Raw genomic sequence first — 16,976 nt, 5'->3', positions numbered from 1 at the left:
GATGTCTGTTCTCCAAGACTCTGTTAGGGGTGAGGAGGGGAAGGGCATCCCCTTCATCTGGTAACTGGCTCCCCTTGCCCTGCAGTCCTGGGTTCGTCTGCCCACCCACTGACGGGCACTTTGGCTGGAGGGGGTCCTGGGCAGAATGGCCCCCTGACTGCCTCGAAGTCTGGGATGGGGGTGCAGGAAAGCCAGCCTCAGTCTCCCACCTCCCTGACCCTAAGCTGCCCTTGGGATCCAAAGCAGAGCTGGGTGTGGGGGCCCCAGAAGTCGCAGCCAGCTAGGGGCGCTGTGGAGGCCAAGAGCAGATGGGCGGAGCCAGCCCTGATGCGGTCCCCGCCCCCCTCCCTGCGCTGGGAGCAGTGCACTGTGGGAAATTCCCAGCCCTTGCATCTGCAGCCGCAGCCCGCCGCCAGCCGTGGTCCCGCAGCGAGGGCGCTGCGCCGAGGTGGGAGCGCCGGGAGCAGCAGCGTAAGGCGGCGGGGACTTCGCGGCCCAGGGCCTGGGGCAGGGTGGGGGCGCTGGGCCCCGCGGGAAGAAGCAGCTGTTCTCCGCTATAAAGGTCAGCGGCGCCGCTCCGGGTCCTTTGCTCTCTTAGGCTCAGCGGCCTGGAGGGGGAGGGGCAACCGGGTGACGTCAGCATGAGCCCCGAATAACTAAGGGTCTGGGGGAGGTAGAGAGTGGACCCCCTGCCCTTTGCAAACCTGATGAGCAGCAGCTGGGTGCCCCTCCAGAATAGGAGGGGTGAGGGGCTACTGGGGTTCCCTGGGAAGTGGGGCAGCAGCTGGGCCTCTCATCGGGACACCCCCATCACGCCGTGACCTTCAGGCGACCTTCACTGTGGTTAATGTGCATTGCCAGGGTGGGGACCGGGGCCTGCTGCCCCCCACGCAGGCTTCCTCTCCCTGCAGGCAGAGGTGGGGGTTTCTCAGCCTCCCGGAGGAGCGCAGACAGCAGGTGGCCAGGTCTTCAGGGAGGGAAGACTCGGGTCCAGAGTGGCGAGGCCCCCAGTCCCCCAGCCCTCCGCCAGACATTGAGGATATGGGCCAGGCCTTCCCTGAAGCCCAGAGCCTCTGTCCTCCACCTGGCCCAGATTTGGGGACGCAGAGGCTGATGACAGGTGCCTGCCCACCCCAGGCTCACACTGGGGATTCCTTCTGCCCCAGAGGCAGGCACGGCCTCAGGGTCAGGAAGGACTCCCCACTCTTAAGCTGGAGCAGGCAAGGCTGGTCTTGGGGGTGGGTGCCAGGCCTGGGGGGAGTAGACAGCTGGCCAGGAGGCACAGACCCGTCACTGCCCCCCTGACTTCTCCTGTCCCTTGGCTTCTCCCGCCTTCTGGGTAGACACCCTGGTTTTGTCACATGCAGGTTCTGGCGGCTGGGCCCATTCCTACCCCACCAGTGCTTGAGAGCCCAGACTCTAGGTTCCTACCCTGCCCTGCCCACTCCCCAGCCCACCCAACCCTGAGAGGGTATGAAGTCAGTTCTGCCCAGGCCCACGGGACTGCTGTCCACCTCCTCTGACCACACACCCTTCTCAGGGCTGGGTGGGCTCTCTCTTCCCCACCCTGGGCCAGCATGATGGACACGGCACATGTATGAGAAAGACCATTTCACAGATGAGGAAACCGAAGCCTCCAGCTGGTCTCATCCCGACAGCCCATCCCAAAGGCAGCCCACAGCCCCTGCCTGTGTGCTTGGAGGGGCTTCCCAGGAGCTGTTTGAGGCCAGATGGAGGCTGAGCCCTGGAAGAGGAGGGTCCGGAGAACTGAGCAGGGTCTCTACAGGGACAAGGAGGTGGGGTCTGGACAGGACTCCAAGTCTCTTGTCCCAGCCTCATTGGGTCTCCCCTGCCCCAAGCCCCATAGGATGCCCAGAGGTGAGCTGTCCTGAGCTTCTGTGGTCTAGACACCTGCCCGTCCACACACGCCCGCCAGCACCCCCACCATGGAGTCCAGAGGGAAGTCGACCAACAGCCTCAAGACCGATGCCAAGGCTGCCGCTGAGGCCCGCGCACCCGCCGCCGTGGACGGGAAAGCCCCCCCAGCTAAGCCCGGGAAGAAGGAGGCCCAAGCGGAGAAGCAGGAACCTCCAGCAGCCCCCACCCTGCTGCCTGCCAAGAAGACCCCGGCCAAGGCAGACCCTGCCCTTCTCAACAACCATAGCAACCTGAAGCCGACCCCCACAGCCCCCAGCAACCCTGATGCAACCCCCGAGCCCAAGGGCCCCGGGGATGGGGCCGAGGAGGACGAGGCCTCCAGCGGGGGCCCAGGGGGACAAGGCCCCTGCCCTTTCGAGAACTTGACCCCCCTGCTTGTGGCTGGGGGCATGGCTGTGGCAGCTGCAGCCCTGATCCTTGGTGTGGCCTTCCTGGTCCGAAAAAAATGATGGCGGTGCCCAGGTCGGGGCACAGCGACTTCCTGTACAGACCTCGGGAATCTAGTGCATGCCAAGTTCACACATAGCTATCTATACATACATAATACATATACTTGTGTACCCCCCACATACACGCAGAGGGAGAGAGAGCTGGACAGGCCCCCTCCTGCAGCAGTGGAAACCAAGCCCCCTCGGTCAGTACCCAGCACTTCCCCTCCAAACCTGGGGGCAGAAGGGGCCCAGGCTCTGAGGGTTACCGAGCAGCACAGGTGGAGCCCTGGCACGGGGTAGGCTCAGCCTGGGCCAGGGAACCTGGGGGTGGAGGAAGGAGTGGCCTCTGAGTGTGCCTGCCTGCCCACGTGTGCCAGCCTGTCCCAAGGGCCCCAGCGGTCCAGTGGGCTTCCTGGCAGTAGCATCCTGATGAACCCCCAGGGTGGGTGCCCCCAGGGCTGGGCAGAGGTCTGGGATGGGCTCTGATCTGGGTCCGGCCCTTGTGGGGACATTAAAGGGTGTGGCTGTTTCACTCTCCCCATTTCTGCTCTTTGCTTGTAGCCTGGGGTGGGGGTTTCGTCTGGGTGGGCTGACGCAGGGGGGCCAACCTGAGGCAGGTGGTCAGTCACATTGGCGGAGCTTCTGTGTCACCTGCCTGGTCGCCTGAGCCCTGACTGGGTGGACAGACAGCCCAAAGTCTGGTGTCGGGAGGGGCTCTCGAAGTTTACCTTCTAGCTGGGTCCCAGGAAGCCCGTGAGGCCAGGTCCCCACATTTCCTGCTCTGAACCCCCTCCCCATCCTGTGGCAACTGTCCTGGGGGCAGTTGTCCTGGGGGCAGCTGAGAGCCTGGCAGGGAGGCAGCTGTGCCTGCCCAGCCTCCACAGACGGCCCCTCCTGCCTCGCCCAGAGCCCTTGGAGTCTAACAAGCGTATAAATGCAATAACACAGGTAGAGTAGAGTCGCTTGGCGGATGACCGTCTCCCACGTCCAAGGCCCCATTGCGGCTGCGGGGAGACTGTGCTTCGGGGGGCCCATGGCGCAGTGGTAGTGGGCACTGTGGGAGCCCGATGTGCCCTTGCCTGGCCAGCCGGCCACTGGAATCCCAGGCCTGAGTGGAGGCCAAGTCTGAAATAAACTCTGTTATCTAAAGGCTGGGCTGGTGTCCTCACCTGCACGCGGCCGGGAGAGGCATGGGCTGCCTGTCTGGGTGTGTGGGGGGGTCATATATCCACACCGAAGGCCTTCCAGGGAGGGGCAGGGACCCCCAGGTGCCCCTTACCAGGCCTTTCTGCCACCTCCGTTGCCCTTGATCCTGGTGGGCTCTACCCACAGCCCCGCCCAGGGCCCGGCCCCTCCCAGACAGCCACATTCAGGCCTTCCTGCCGGCCCTGACCCTAGATGGACACCCAGGACCCACTGCAGGACCCACCCCCGGCCCAGGCTGCCGGCCGCAGCGTGGGGTCGAGCTGGACTGGAGCCACATGGGAGGGGAAGGGGGCCCTTGGCCCTTGGCCAGCCTCTGCAGCTGGGGACCCCTCCTGCATCCCCCTCTGCAGTCAGCTCGCCACTCTCCACTCAAGGAGGGGGTGAGCACAGAGGTCACTGCAGGTGGGGATCCCACCTCTCGTCACCTTCTGCCCACGCTCCCTGCCCACTCTGGCCAGGTTTCCAACTGGGGGGAGTCAGGGGAGCAAGGTCCTCCTGGGCTCCAGAAGTGCGCTGCGGGCTTTGTCACCCTGGGCCCCACGGGATCCCTTGAGCTGGTTGGGGGCGCAGGTCTCTTCTTTTCTGGGGACCCACCCCCCATGTGTGCATCCATATCTCAGGCCCAGACAAGCCCAGAGCACTTCCTTGGGGTGAATACACCCCAAGCAGACCTGAGCCCCCTGTCCTAAGCCACCCAGCCTCAGCCTGGGACCAAAGAGGCGGCAGACGGTGCCCACACCCGCAGCCTCCGGCCCACCTGCCCTGCGGGCGCCGGGGCTACCACTTGCCCTCCTTCTCCAGCCAGCCGGTGCCCTCTCCCATTCTGTTCTGCGTGCACCTTAAATGCAAACAAATGAGAACCCTTCTGCCATGTTAGGGAACTTAGGCAGGATGGAGGTGACTGTGAAAGTGGGTTCTGTCTCTTTCAGCTAGAAAGCTGGCGCGCGGCCTTCCCGACCCTGTGACGTTTTCCCTCATTTAATTTTTCTCTCCTCTAGTAAAGGATTTTAGGTTGTTTCAGGATTTTTGCAACTTTAGACAAAGCAGTAATGGAAATCCTTGTCCTGCCCCGGCGCCCTTTGGCTCTGGGCGTCCTGCGTGCACCTCTGACCTTTGTTTTATTGTGGTAAAATGTACGTTATATAAAATTTACCATTTTATCTTTACCTTTTCAGTGCACAGGGCTTTGGCATTAATCACATCCACACTGTTGTGCTAGCATCACACCATCCATCTCCGGAAATTATTCATTTTCCCGAACTGACAGCCTTAGCCCATTAAACCCTCAGCCTCGCCCCTCCCCTCCCCCAGCCCCGGCCCCACCACCTACTTTCTTTTTTTCTTTTCTTTTTTTTTAAATATACTTAAAAACATTTTTTTAATTAATTATTTTTTTGGCTGTGTTGGGTCTTAGCTGCGGTGCGCAGGCTCTTCATTGTGACGTGTGGGGTTCTCTCTAGCTGTGGCACACGGGCTCCACGGCACATAGGTCTGGAGTTAGCGGAACGCAGGCTCTCTAGTTGTGGCTCATGGGCTTAGTTGCCCTACAGCATGTGGGGTCTTAGTTCCCCAACCAGGGATCAAACCCACATCCCCTGCAATGGAAGGTGGATTCTTTACCACTGGACCACCGGGGACATCCCCACCACCCCCTACTTTCTGTCTCTATGAATGATGACTCGGGGGACCCCCTGTGAGTGGAATCAGACAGGATTTGTCCTCTGTGTCTGGCTTATTCACTAAGCATCATGTCCCTAAGTTTCACCCATGTCATAGCAGGCGTCAGGATTCCCTTCCTTTTGAGCTGAATCATAACCCATTACCTGCATGGACCACATTTTGTGTGTCCATCGTCTGCTGATGAACACTGGGCTGCCTCCACCTGTTGGCTCTGATCTGACTGCTAGTTTTCACCAGGTTCTTGCCTGTCTGGGCCTTGATTTTTCTGATTTTTCCTGTTGGTGCCATTTGTCCATTTTTCTGTTGATGAAAAGCCTTCTTCTCATTTATTTGGAGGACTTTTGAGGCCTAAATAAAATAGCAAATATAAAAAATATTCTGTGTATAAAAAGTACACACCGTAAATCCCACTCAAACTTACACAGACACCTGAAAACCAGGAGAACTCAGACAGCAGCAGCGTCTACAGGGACAGAGGCTCCATGGGCTGGGCACTGAGGGCGAAGCCGCCACGATACGGTGTGTCACACATGGGGGTCACTTTATAGGGATGCAGAAGGTGTGGGGGATCCAGTGTGTTTTCCTATCTAGCACCCTCTCCTCCCCTGAGAATGTGTAATTCCCCTCTGGGGACCCTGCCCTGGAAGGCATTTTTGGTGTATCCGGGGCTGGGTGGGCCAGTGTCTAAGGATCCTGCCCTCCCCAGACATGGACAAGGCCAGGTTGGGGCCTCTGGAAGCACCCTTCCTCCAATGGGGCAGAATGACCGAGGAGGGCAGAGGTAGCAGGTGGCTCACTGGTCCGGAGCCTCCCTCAGCTGCTGAGGCCTCTCTGACTCCTGGGCCTTCAGTGGCCCCCCGCCCCGCAGCTCCCTGACCTCATGGAGGTCCCAGGGCCAGGCAGGCTGAGGCTCCCTGCGCCCCCGTGACTGGTCCCGCCATACCTGTGCTTCCTGTCCAGTGCCTTTGGCCCGTGCAGCCGGTGGTGCTGTCTGTCTGAAGGCTGCTGAGCACTGCAAGAGCCACACTGCCTCCACCCACCTCCCAGGCAGCGGGCGCCTGTCCCGGCGGAAATAAGTGCACACCTGCGCGCTGCACAGAGTGCAGAGGCCACATTCCTGGGACCCACCCCAGCACACGGGAACAAAGCCTGGGTGGAAGTCGGCCCCCTCCAGCCCAGAGGTGTGTTTCAGGGGAACCCGTTCAGACCCTCCTCTGGATCCTCCCACGCGCCCATGTCTTTTTTTTTTTTTTTTAATTAATTAATTTTTGGCTGCATTGGGTCTTTGTTGCTGCACGCGAGCTTTCTCTAGTTGCAGTGAGCGGGGGCTACTCTTCGTTGTAGTGGCTTCTTTTGTTGCAGAGCACAGGCTCTAGGTGCTCTTGGCTGCCTGGGTAGCTGGGCTGCCCACAACACACACACCCTGAAAAAGCCCCAGTCCCAAGTCCCAAGTCTTGTTGCAGAGCACAGGCTCTAGGGCTTCAGTAGTTGCAGCACGCAGGCTCAATAGCTGTGGCTCAAGGGCTCTAGAGCGCAGGCTCAGTAGTTGTTGTGCACAGGCTTAGTTGCTCCGCTGCATGTGGGATCTTGACCAGGGATCAAACCTGTGTCCCCTGAACTGGCAAGCGGATTCTTTTTTTTTTTTTTTTTAATGTTTAAAGTGTACAATATGATACATTTTTTTTCTCATTAGTAATGTATATATGGCAATCCCAATCTCTCACTTCATCCCACCCCAACCCCCCCCCTTCCCCCCTTGGTGTCCATACGTTTGTTCTCTACATCTGTGTCTCTATTTCTGCCTTGCAAACCACTTGATTTGTACCATTTTTCTATATCCCACATATATGTGTTAATATACGATATTTGTTTTCCTCTTTCTGACTCACTTCACTCTGTATGACAGTCTCTAGGTCCATCCATGTCTCTAAAAATGTCTGTTTCATTGCTTTTTATAGCTGGGTAATATTCCACTGTATATATGTACCACATCTTCTTTATCCATTCATCTGTTGATGGACATGTAGGTTGCTTCCATGTCCTGGCTATTGTAAATAGTGCTGGCAGGTGGATTCTTAACCACTGAGCCACCAGGGAAGTCCCTCCCTGTCCTGATATCCTGGGCGTTGGGATGGGCCAGCTTGGGACAGAGCCTGCCTCCCTGTCACATCACCCCACTCCAAGCCACAAACTGCCACTGCCTGCCCAACTGTCTGACATCCTTTGGCCTGGCCCTGGCAGCCCAGGGTCAGAGAGTAGAACCAGTTGCTCTGTCCTCTCAACAGTACTGCTGATGCCCGATCTGAGGTGGAGGGACCCTGGCTGCTCTGGCCTCAGCAGCCCCAGGCTTTAGGGACTGGTGCAGGGTCTGTATAACCCACAGGTGCTTGGGGTCTCAGTCTCTGGAACCCCCCAGCCCAGCCTTAGCCAACAGAGAACCCAGAGCTCAAGGGCCTTAGCCCTGCTGGGAAGAGGGATGCATCCAAGCCAGGGACATAGGCCACCCTGCTGGCTGCCTGGGTAGGTGGGCTGCCCACAACACACACACCCTGAAAAAGCCCCAATCCCAAGTCCCTATATGGGAGACCCACAGGAAGTCGCCCAGAAATGGCCCCCCACGCACCTGTCCTTGACTTCCAGGGTGAGCAACTTCCAGAGACAGGAATGAAATGCTGGTGACCCCTGTGTACCTTTGGCCTCAGGGTCCCAAACAAGTGCAACAGCTGAGATTCCAGGGTTCAGCGGAAATTCAGCCCCCAAGAGCAGAGCCCCTGCGCCCAGCCCCCAGGCCTCCCCCACCTTCACCTGCCCCACCTGGGCACTCATGATTGGACAATGAGGTACCTGAATAGTGAGTAAATGATGCCCAGGGGGAGGTGGGTGAGCCCACTCCTCAGCTGTAACCCAGGGCAAGGGCTGTGGGAGGAAGCTCAGCAGGATGGGGTGGGAGGCTCTGAAGGGGGGCCCCTCCCCTTCAGGTCTAGACCCTTCGCAGGAGACAGTCACCGGGCTGGGGCTGCTGGCTGCAGGCCTGTCTAGTCCCGGGCCCTCCTGTGTCTGCCCTGAGAGGAGGAGCCACCTGCCAGTCGCTCCCCCTGCAGCAGCCGCCATCATCCCCATGTGTGCATGGCCACCTGGCCCAGGTGTGGGTCCTGAGGCCGGCCTGAGTAACAGGACCCTCCTCAACCGCGGGGGTGGGGGGGGGCGTTAGGGGCAGGGGCCGCCCCCTGGGATGGGAACCCACTCAGGAAGGGGCAGCGAGACTCCAACCACACCTGGGGGGCACCCCAATCGCCATGACAGGTCATCTTGTGTGTGTCCTCCCCACTGGACGCGGGGGCAGAAACGGAGGGGCAGGCCCCCGCCAGACCCAGAATGAGCCTTCTGGCCGGTGAGGCCCCATGCCACCACCGCTGCCCCTGCCAACTCCAAATGCCACGCGGGTTCCGCACCCTCGCAGGGTGGCCGGCGCGGCCCTGCCCTGGGCTTGGGGAGGGGAAGCAACCGCGCTCTTGACCGCGAGCAGGAGTCAGGCCAGGGGTCTGCTCAGGGCTAAAGACCCTCGGGCGCCTCTCCTGCGGTCCTGCGGCCAAGCTGAGACCTCTCTGCGGGCCCGCCGGGGCCAAGAGGCGGACAGCGCCGGCGCAGGGGCCCAGGGCTGCGACTGCCCCCAGCGGACTTTGACCCCCAGCACGGACCCGGACGGGCGCTGGGAGGGGGAGGCGGGGAGGGGCGGGAGACGGGGTGACGCATGCGCCCGGCGCCGCTCAGCCCCGCCCCCAGGCCGCCGTGGGACTTGACGGCCACCCAGGGCGCGAGCGCACGCACGCACGCACGCTCCGCGCACGCGCAGGCCGCGCCGGAGCAGCAGAGCCCATGGCGTCCGAGCGGCTCCCGAGCCGGCCTGCCTGCCTCCTCGTGGCCAGCGGCGCCGCCGAAGGTGCGTCTCGCGAGGGCGAGGGCGGGACCGGGGGCCGGGGGCCGGGGGGCCCGGGGAGGCCGGGGGAGGAGGGGCCAGGGGGAGGGGGGGCCGAGGGCCGGGGCTGGGGGGGCCGGGGGCCGGGGCCGCCCGCCGCGAGCGCTTCCCCCTGGGCAGGGCTCTGTGAGGAGGGACCGGGGATGGCCTGGCGGCCCGCCGCGGGGCTGGTCAGTGCGCGGGGCGCCGCCTGGGGGGCGCGCGACGGCGGTGTCTCCAGGCTGCATCCCCGCTGCCCGGCGGCCGGGAGACGCGGGCGGGGCGCCCCTGCGGTGCCGCGGGATGCGGGTGCGGGCACAGCCCGTGGGCTCGCGGGCGGCCCGGCGGGTGGGGCCCGCGTGGCGAGCGCCGGTTCTCGGCCCAGGCCTCCCGGGGCTCAGGGCCGGCCGGGGAGGGACGAGCCGGTGCGGGCGCCGTTTTGAGCGCTGCCCGGGCCCTCCCCTCGCCGCCTGCGTCCCAGAGGAGAGATGCGCCCGAGGTCGAGTGGCGAGGACGTGGACAGCCAGGGTGGGGACCCGGGATCGGACTTCGGAGCCTACCCCCGTCTTGCCCGCTGCAGCTGCCCACGTGGGGAGGGAGCGAGGACTGCGGGTCATGGGGTCACCGTGTGCTGAGCCCCAGAGCGCCTGAGCCGTGTCCCCAGAATGAGGGATGCAGGAACGGAGGGACGCCCACCCCCCGCGTGGGGAGTTCAAGGGGGAGCCTTTGAGAGTGGGGTTCAGTCCTGAAGACGTGGGCGGCGGGTCGGAGCGGGGTAAGGGTGAGGAGGGGTTGCCCCGGCTGGGCTGTGCCAGGAGGAAGGTTATGTTGAGGACATGGGCTGGGGGCACGGCTCTGACAAGGCTGCTGGGCTCTGTGGGCAGGACGGGGGAGCCCTCCAGACACCCTTCGGGGACCCTGGGGCAAGGCAGGTGGGGCGGGAGGAATGGAGGAACCGGGCAGAACTGGGGAGACCGTCTTTGCCCAATATGTGGACTGTTTCCAATGAACGTGTATTAATTAGTAACAGTGAATAAAGATGAAGATGAGGTTTACGGATTGGGTCCCTCTATGAAAATAGAGGTGGGAGGATGCATGTCAAGCCCCTTTATAAGCGGACGTCTCTGGGGGGCCTCGGCTCCCAGCAGCCGGGAGCCTTCAGGCCGGGCATGCGCAGAAGAGAGTGGGCGGTGGCTGGGATCCGAGAGCTCGGTGAGGAAAGGAGTATCCCCGGCCGGTGCAGAGGAGGCCAGACGCACCCACCGTCCTGCTGACATCTGCCGTGGCCCCGCCTCCACGGCCACAGGCCTCCCTCGCAGCCGCTCCCCTATGGCTGAGTTCGGGGGTGCGGGCGGCTGGGGGCAGTCCCCGGAGGTTCAGTGCATAAATGAGTAGGGTGTCAGGGAAGCTCAGGCTTGGGTCTGTCTTCTGGGAAGGCCTTTCGTGGTGAGGCTGGGGAGGGACCCCCACCCCGGGGGACAGGAGCCCAAGGGCCTAGGGCTGCTGCCCCAGCCATGTGTGAGGTGGGCCCCGGGAGGAGGTGGGGTGAGCGGCTGCTCCCCAGGGTGGTCTGGGCCGGGAGAGCCCTGCAGACACTGAGCTGCCTCTCCTCGCAGGCGTGTCGGCCCAGTCCTTCCTCCACTGCTTCACGCTGGCCAGCGCCACCTTCAACCTGCAGGTGGCCACCCCCGGGGTAAGTTTAGCCACCCTCTTCTGCAGGAGAGTGTTTCACCCCCTGGAAGAAGCCGGAAGCCAGCTTGGGCTGAGGGGCTGGGATCCCGGTGGCACCATCAAGTTCTAGTCCCCATTTTCTGAAACCTTCGGTCACGTGTGGGTGGCATCTCTGCACGTGAGTGAGGGTGGCACAGGCCTTCCATTGGGAGGACTTCTTGGCCCTCGATGGCGTGGGACTCAGGGTGACAGAAGTGACCCATTAAGTGTTTCTTACTGCACTAAGGGTCACCCTCGAGGTGGGTGGGACACTTGCTTCCACTTTATAGGTGAGACAGAGGCCACCAGGGGTGTGGCGAGGCCGGCCAAGGGGCTGGGCTGTCGGGTGCCTTTGTCCCAAGGGGCTGCTGTCAGTCCCAGCCCTGGCTGGCATTTCCTCAAGCCCCGTACGCCAGCAGTGAGGGGGTCTTGTGCTGACCCTTGGCCCTGGGCTCCTGCAGGGGAAGACCATGGACTTCGTTGACGTGAATGAGAGCAATGCACGCTGGGTGCAGGACTTCCGCCTCAAGGCCTATGCCAGCCCCGCCAAGCTCGAGTCCATTGACGGTGAGGGGTCTCGGGGGGTCTGGGTGGGGGGTGGTTCCAGCTGGGGTCGTGGCCGCAAAGCACTCTCTCTCTCTGTTCCTGGAGCATCCAGGTGCTGCCACGAAGCACTGTGTCCGGTCCCGTGTCCTGTGGCCAGAGTTCTCCAGCTCAGTCTAGGGGAGGGGGTTGGCGGGCACACAGAGGTGGCTTGTGGGCCTTGGGAGCCTTAGCCCATGTGGGGATAAATGACACAGCAGCATCTGGCTGGCAGGAGCAGAGAGGAGCCGGGCTGGTGACCTGTCTGTGACTGACTGGGCTGTGGTCTCCTCCAGGTGCCCGGTACCACGCCCTCCTGATTCCCAGCTGTCCCGGAGCCCTGGTTGACCTGGTCAGCAGTGGATCCCTGGCTCGCATCCTGCAGCACTTCCGCTCCGAGAGCAGTAGGTGGCCCCCAGGAGAGGGGTTGGGGTGGGTGTGCAGATTCGTGGGAAATGGGGCTCCACCCGCAGGGAGGAGAGGCGGGAAGAGGCCTGGTGAGCGGTGGGGGGATGGTGGCTGTGACTTCGGGGTTCAGGTTTTGGTGCTAGAGATGCCGGGTTGTTTCAGGAGCCAGACAAGGCAGGTGTGAAGAGCCATGATTCTGACCAGTGAGTGAACAGGTTTACTCGGCGTATGTGTACACACACGTGCACACACATGTGGGGGGGGCGTCCCCTCCCTGGTCCTCCCTCACCCCCAACTTTATGCCCATGGGGCTACTGCTCCTGTGTGCCCCGCTGCCTGGCTCCCTCAAGGACTCGTGGCTGGGGCTGGCCCCCACCCAGGTGGGCAGGCAGGATGCTGGTTTTGTTCCTGGCGGGGTCTGGGGGCGGAGGCCGGGGGTGGGGGCAGGGCTGGAAGGACGGCTGCTCTGTGGAGATGTGGTGCGCCACCCTGGCCTGGTGTTGGCAGTGATGCGCAAGGGGTGGGGGTGGGACCCTCATGAGGGCCCAACAGGCAAAGCCAGGGCTCCACACAGCGTCCTTTGTGGGTGGGAACAAGGCCTCCTGTCCCTGGGCAGCAGTGGTTCTGGCCGCCTCGGGCGTGGGAACGCACTCGTGCCAGGCTGCTCTCTGAGAGGGAGGCTGGGAGCCAGGGGCCTGAGGGGTGGGAGGAGGGCCAGGGCGCCTCCCCCCGCTGCATTCGGAGGAGGGGGGCTCCCAGGCAGGCTGCCCCGCAGTGCCCAGAGGCTGAGCAGGGGTCTAGAGCGGGACAGGTGGTTCTCCGGTTTGACGATCGGACCCGGCACTCGCCTACCCCGTCGTTGTGTTTGTTTCTCCGCCACCAGAACCACTTGCGGGGATCCGGGCTGTAAATGAATTCTAGTTCCAAGTTGTGTCTGGAGAGGAGGGCAGGGAGGGGACGCAGGGGTGTTGGCGGGGGCCTGGGCGGTCTCCAGGGCCTCAGGCTGGCCTTGGCCCTGCTTCCAGAGCCCATCTGCGCTGTGGGCCACGGCGTCGCTGCTCTCTGCTGTGCCACCAACGAGGACAGGTCCTGGGTGTTCCAAGGCTACAGCATCACTGGGGTGAGTGCGTGACAGGGGGTCCTGGGCTGTGGGTGGGTGTGGAAGACGTGCACATACACCCAAGAGCATGGGGACCGGCTAGGGGCCTGCTGGGGGGCCAGAGTCCCCTCTGGTGGGGTCAGCGGTCATTTGCCCAGATGGGGCTCTCGAATTCCAGCATGGGGCGGGGGGACGGGAGCAGGGAACTTCGGGGCCTTGTTTTGTGCCTTTTGAGTGTGTGACTCCTTTCGGGTCCAGGAAGTAGTGCCGCCACTCGGGCAGAGGGCCTGGCTGGACACGGAGCCAGAGTCCAGGTCCTGGGACGGGGCAGGGGCGGGCTACAGAGCCAGGACTGAGGCCTGGGTGCGGGGCTGAGCCGGGCCAGCATGGCCAGTGGCTGGGAGAGGACAGGAGGAGAAGGGCAGGGGCTCTCCTCGGGTGCCTGCTCTGTGCCTGACCCCCAGCCCTCTGCCTGCTGACGGGCTCTACCCTGAGGTCACCTGCCCGGCCCCTCCTGGTCACCTATGTGCCCCGGTGCTGGGGAGGCAGTGACAGGCAGCTCGCACCCCACATTGGTCTTGTCACCTCAGGCTGCCCCATGGTGGGAGGGCTTCACCCCCAGCCCTTGCTGTGGGCCCCATCCCCCTCAGGCAGCCCCCACCTGGAGGGTGCGGCCCCCTGACCCTGGGTGCCCCTCCCCCACAGCCTTCTGTGTACGAGCTCATCCGGGCGCCCGGCTTCGCCCACCTGCCCCTGGTCGTGGAGGACTTCGTGAAGGACGCAGGCGCCTGCTTCAGTGGTGAGCGGGGCCGGTCTGCGAGGGGCGTGGGCCGCAGGGCCAGGACTGAGGGTCCAGGGGACCTGGCAGGCCGGGTGCGGGCAGGTCTCAGGAGCCGGATTAGCATGTGGACTGAGGCACGGGCCCCCGGGGTCTCCTGCAGCCAGCAAGCCTGACGCTGTGCACGTGGTGCTGGACCGCCACCTGGTCACTGGCCAGAACGCCAGCTCCACCGTCCCGGCTGTGCAGAACCTCCTCTTCCTCTGCGGCAGCCGGTGAGGGGTCTCGGCCCGGGCGGCGGGCAGGACCCCGCCTTGTCACCAGCCCCTTTGCCTTGACGCAGCCTCTGTCCTGCAGGAAGTGAGGCGGCCCTGAACAAGCCTGCCCGCGGATGCCGCCACCTGCAGACATCCCGGGTGTCCCCAGAGGCAGCTGGACTCTCAGGCTTCTGGGGACCCCACCTTTGTGACACCCCAGCCTGGCCTGGTGGTCTTGCTGGGGGGCTCTGAGACTCCTCCCTGAGGGGTGTCAGCTCTGGGGGAGGGGCCGAGCCCCCAAACCTGCAGTCTCCTCGGGGAGGCGGCCACCGAGGGGGCCATGTTGGCTGCCAGGTGGTCCTGGAACATCGAGTGTCCCACGGAGTCGGCTGTGGGGTCCCGGGTGGGGTCTTGGCTCCTCTGCCTGTCCCTGTTCACCCGGATACGGGAGCAGAGCCTGAGCCTTCCTGGAAGCTGGGTGACTGCCGGCCAGGACCCCAGGCTCCCGTTTCTGTGCAGAGGGTCTTCCCAGGCTTTGGGTGTGGGTGGGGAGGGGCCCGGCGGCTGGTGCTGAAGAACCTGCCCTCACCCTTACCCTCGCCAAGTGCACGGTTTCAAATATGTTGGTGACCCCATATATGGCCAGGGTGGACCTCGGGGTAGACGCTGCAGTGTCACCACGTCCCTTCTGACGTTGAGAGAAATGCTTTTAAAATGGCACACGGCCCTGCCCAGGTGGCCTCGGGTCCTGACAGCTGAGCCTGGTTTTGCAGCTGCTCTACTTGTCTCTAGGTGGATGTGATGGAGCCCTGAGCTCCACTGGGAAGGAGGCCCTGAGTGTGGCCGGCTGGCCTTGGTTGGCAGGGGCGGCGGACAGTCCTGGGGCTGCCAGGCAGCTGTCCAGGCAGCCGACTTCCAGGGCAGCCTGTGCGCTCTCCAGTGCCGCCAGGCACCTGGCTTGGCCTGTGGCCCTTGGCTGGGGCGTCCTGGAGCGCTCTGGTCCCCATGTGTCACCCTTCTTGTCTCAGCTTGACTGGCTCTGCCCATCCAACCCCTCAGAGTGAAGGAGGAGGAAGCGGGGCACCCCCGAGTCTGAGGCCCCTTCACTCCAGCTCCAAAGACAAGGCTGTGATGCTCCCGCATGTGCTCCTCTCTGTCCAGCATCTCCCGGTGTCGGGGCCCCTGACACCTGCTGGCCTGCTCTGCACGTGCATGGCCTGGGTGGCCCCATCGGTCATCCCGTGTCAGTGGTCCTCACATGGTGACAGACATTTCTAGACGAGGTTTTTTAAAAATGATGACGTCTTCAGACCAAGATCTGAGTGGCCTCTGTGCTGGGGGTGGGGGCAGCTCAGGGAAGTGGCCGCTGGGTGGGTGTGGGTGCGGGTGCGGGTGCGGGTGCCTGTGCCCCCTGGGGTTTCCCACATGCCTGGGGTGTTTAAACAGACCCTGGGATCTGTCCAAGGGAAATAAAAACCTCCAGCTCCACAAAAATGGTGTGTGAACATCCGTGTTTTTCACAAGTTGTAGCTTCCATTAAAGGGGCTTTCTTAGTAATGAACAATGTTGATGTCAATGTGCTGGACCCTTGGAAGCATTGTGCGTAGTGAGGAAACCAGACACATGAAATATGCATACAATTCAGGGGGGTTGGTCATGTGTGGGTGGGACAGGCAGATTGGGGGTGCGCGTGTTCTGAGGTGCTTGCCACACAGGGCTGTACCCGTGAGCAGGTGGGCTTCACGTGTGTCAGCGGCATCCACGGTCTCCATCCCGAGGCCCCAGGCCAAGCAGGATGGTGAGCTGGGACCCTTATGTCCTCCTAGGACACAGCCCTCTGAGCAGCTCAGAAGGAGGGGGCTGTGGGAAGCCTTGGCCCCCGACCCTACCTGGCCAGGCAGCTGGGGCTGGGAGAGGCCTGGTGAGACGCCCTACCCATCTCCACAGGCCCCTGTGCTGTTCATCGCACCCACAGAGCCCAAGGCCACTGCCTTAGCACCAGGATGGGCGGGGCCAGCCTGGGTTGCCCGAGGGGCGTGGCCCGGGGTGGCGCCTGTCCCCAGAGCCCTGCCTGCCAGGCATGGCCCCTGCCTTTGGGGAGGGTGGCAGAGTCCCAGCCCCCTGCTTTGATCCCAGCAGATGCAGGTTCAGGGAGCCCTGCTCACTTGCAGGGAGCTGTGGGGAACTAGCCCCGCCCAGGAGGGGCCCCCGGGGAGGGGAGTGGGGGACACAGGGGCTCCCTGATGACCCTTAGCCAAACACAGGGCGGTGTCCCAGAGGCCTGTCCTGACACCCGACTCCAATGGCGCAGACCTGGAGGGCCAGCTGGGGCCCCTCTACCCACCTCCTGCTCCCGGGCAGTCTCACCCAGGCCCTGTGTTCCCTCCCCAACCCTTGTCCCCACTTCAGGTTCCAGGAACAGAGGCTGGTCTCCGGGGAAGAGTAAGGGGCTCCCCTGCAGACCACCCATCACAGCACCCCACCAAGCCCTTCCCAGAGCAGCACACCTGTCGCTTGCAAAGTCCAAACAGTGCAATTAAAGTGTGTCTTCACACGCTGTGGCGCCTCTGCTGGGATTTGAGGTGTGGAACCCCAACAGCACGTGCTATGCTGTCCCCACAAGGTGGCGCCACCGCCCCACAGGCACTGGGGCCGTGGACCATCCCGCCTGGGCCCCAGGGCAGCAGCACGGGCAGGAGGGCTGTCCCTACAGCAGGCGCCTCCAGGGGCTCCTCACTCCTGGGCCCAGCATCCTCCCACCCAACTCTGCCAGCACAGCCTACAAGCCAGGCCGGCAGGAGCTCCAGATGCAAAGGAAGCCCTCAGGTGGGTCTCCGCCCTCAGGGTCGAGGCCCCCAGTAGCAGGCGAGGGGCTGTCACCCCTACTGGGGGCCCCCCAGGCCGGGGGGGGAAAGGAGGCACACACAGGAAG

The 16,976-nt window shown here is 63.2% G+C and overlaps 2 protein-coding genes across 6 annotated transcripts; both read left to right on the top strand.

Annotated features, from left to right (window-relative positions):
- Window positions 1–1,946: 1,946 nt before the first annotated feature.
- On the top strand, window positions 1,947–2,387 carry CEND1 (cell cycle exit and neuronal differentiation 1). Its single transcript, XM_057725465.1, has one exon. The coding sequence runs from the start codon at window positions 1,947–1,949 to the stop codon at window positions 2,385–2,387; it is 441 nt and encodes a 146-aa protein (XP_057581448.1).
- Window positions 2,388–9,065: 6,678 nt separating this feature from the next.
- On the top strand, window positions 9,066–15,514 carry GATD1 (glutamine amidotransferase class 1 domain containing 1). 5 transcript variants are annotated; one of them, XM_057729928.1, is made up of 8 exons: window positions 9,066–9,195; window positions 10,827–10,903; window positions 11,382–11,487; window positions 11,799–11,906; window positions 12,936–13,030; window positions 13,715–13,808; window positions 13,951–14,062; window positions 14,145–14,284. In XM_057729928.1, exons 1-8 carry the CDS (start codon window positions 9,132–9,134, stop codon window positions 14,149–14,151), a joined length of 663 nt encoding a protein of 220 aa, XP_057585911.1. In that variant the 5' UTR covers window positions 9,066–9,131; the 3' UTR covers window positions 14,152–14,284. The 5 variants fall into 5 exon arrangements, with proteins under 5 accessions (XP_057585911.1, XP_057585913.1, XP_057585909.1 ...); XM_057729930.1 differs by lacking the exons at window positions 13,951–14,062; window positions 14,145–14,284 and adding an exon at window positions 15,073–15,514; XM_057729926.1 differs by lacking the exon at window positions 13,951–14,062 and having other exon boundaries at window positions 14,145–15,513.
- Window positions 15,515–16,976: the final 1,462 nt, after the last annotated feature.

This window comes from Hippopotamus amphibius, chromosome 3, assembly GCF_030028045.1.
Source record: "Hippopotamus amphibius kiboko isolate mHipAmp2 chromosome 3, mHipAmp2.hap2, whole genome shotgun sequence".
NCBI lineage: Eukaryota > Metazoa > Chordata > Mammalia > Artiodactyla > Hippopotamidae > Hippopotamus > Hippopotamus amphibius.
Note: the sequence above shows the minus strand (reverse complement) of the source record. Positions and strands in the feature narration are given on the sequence as shown.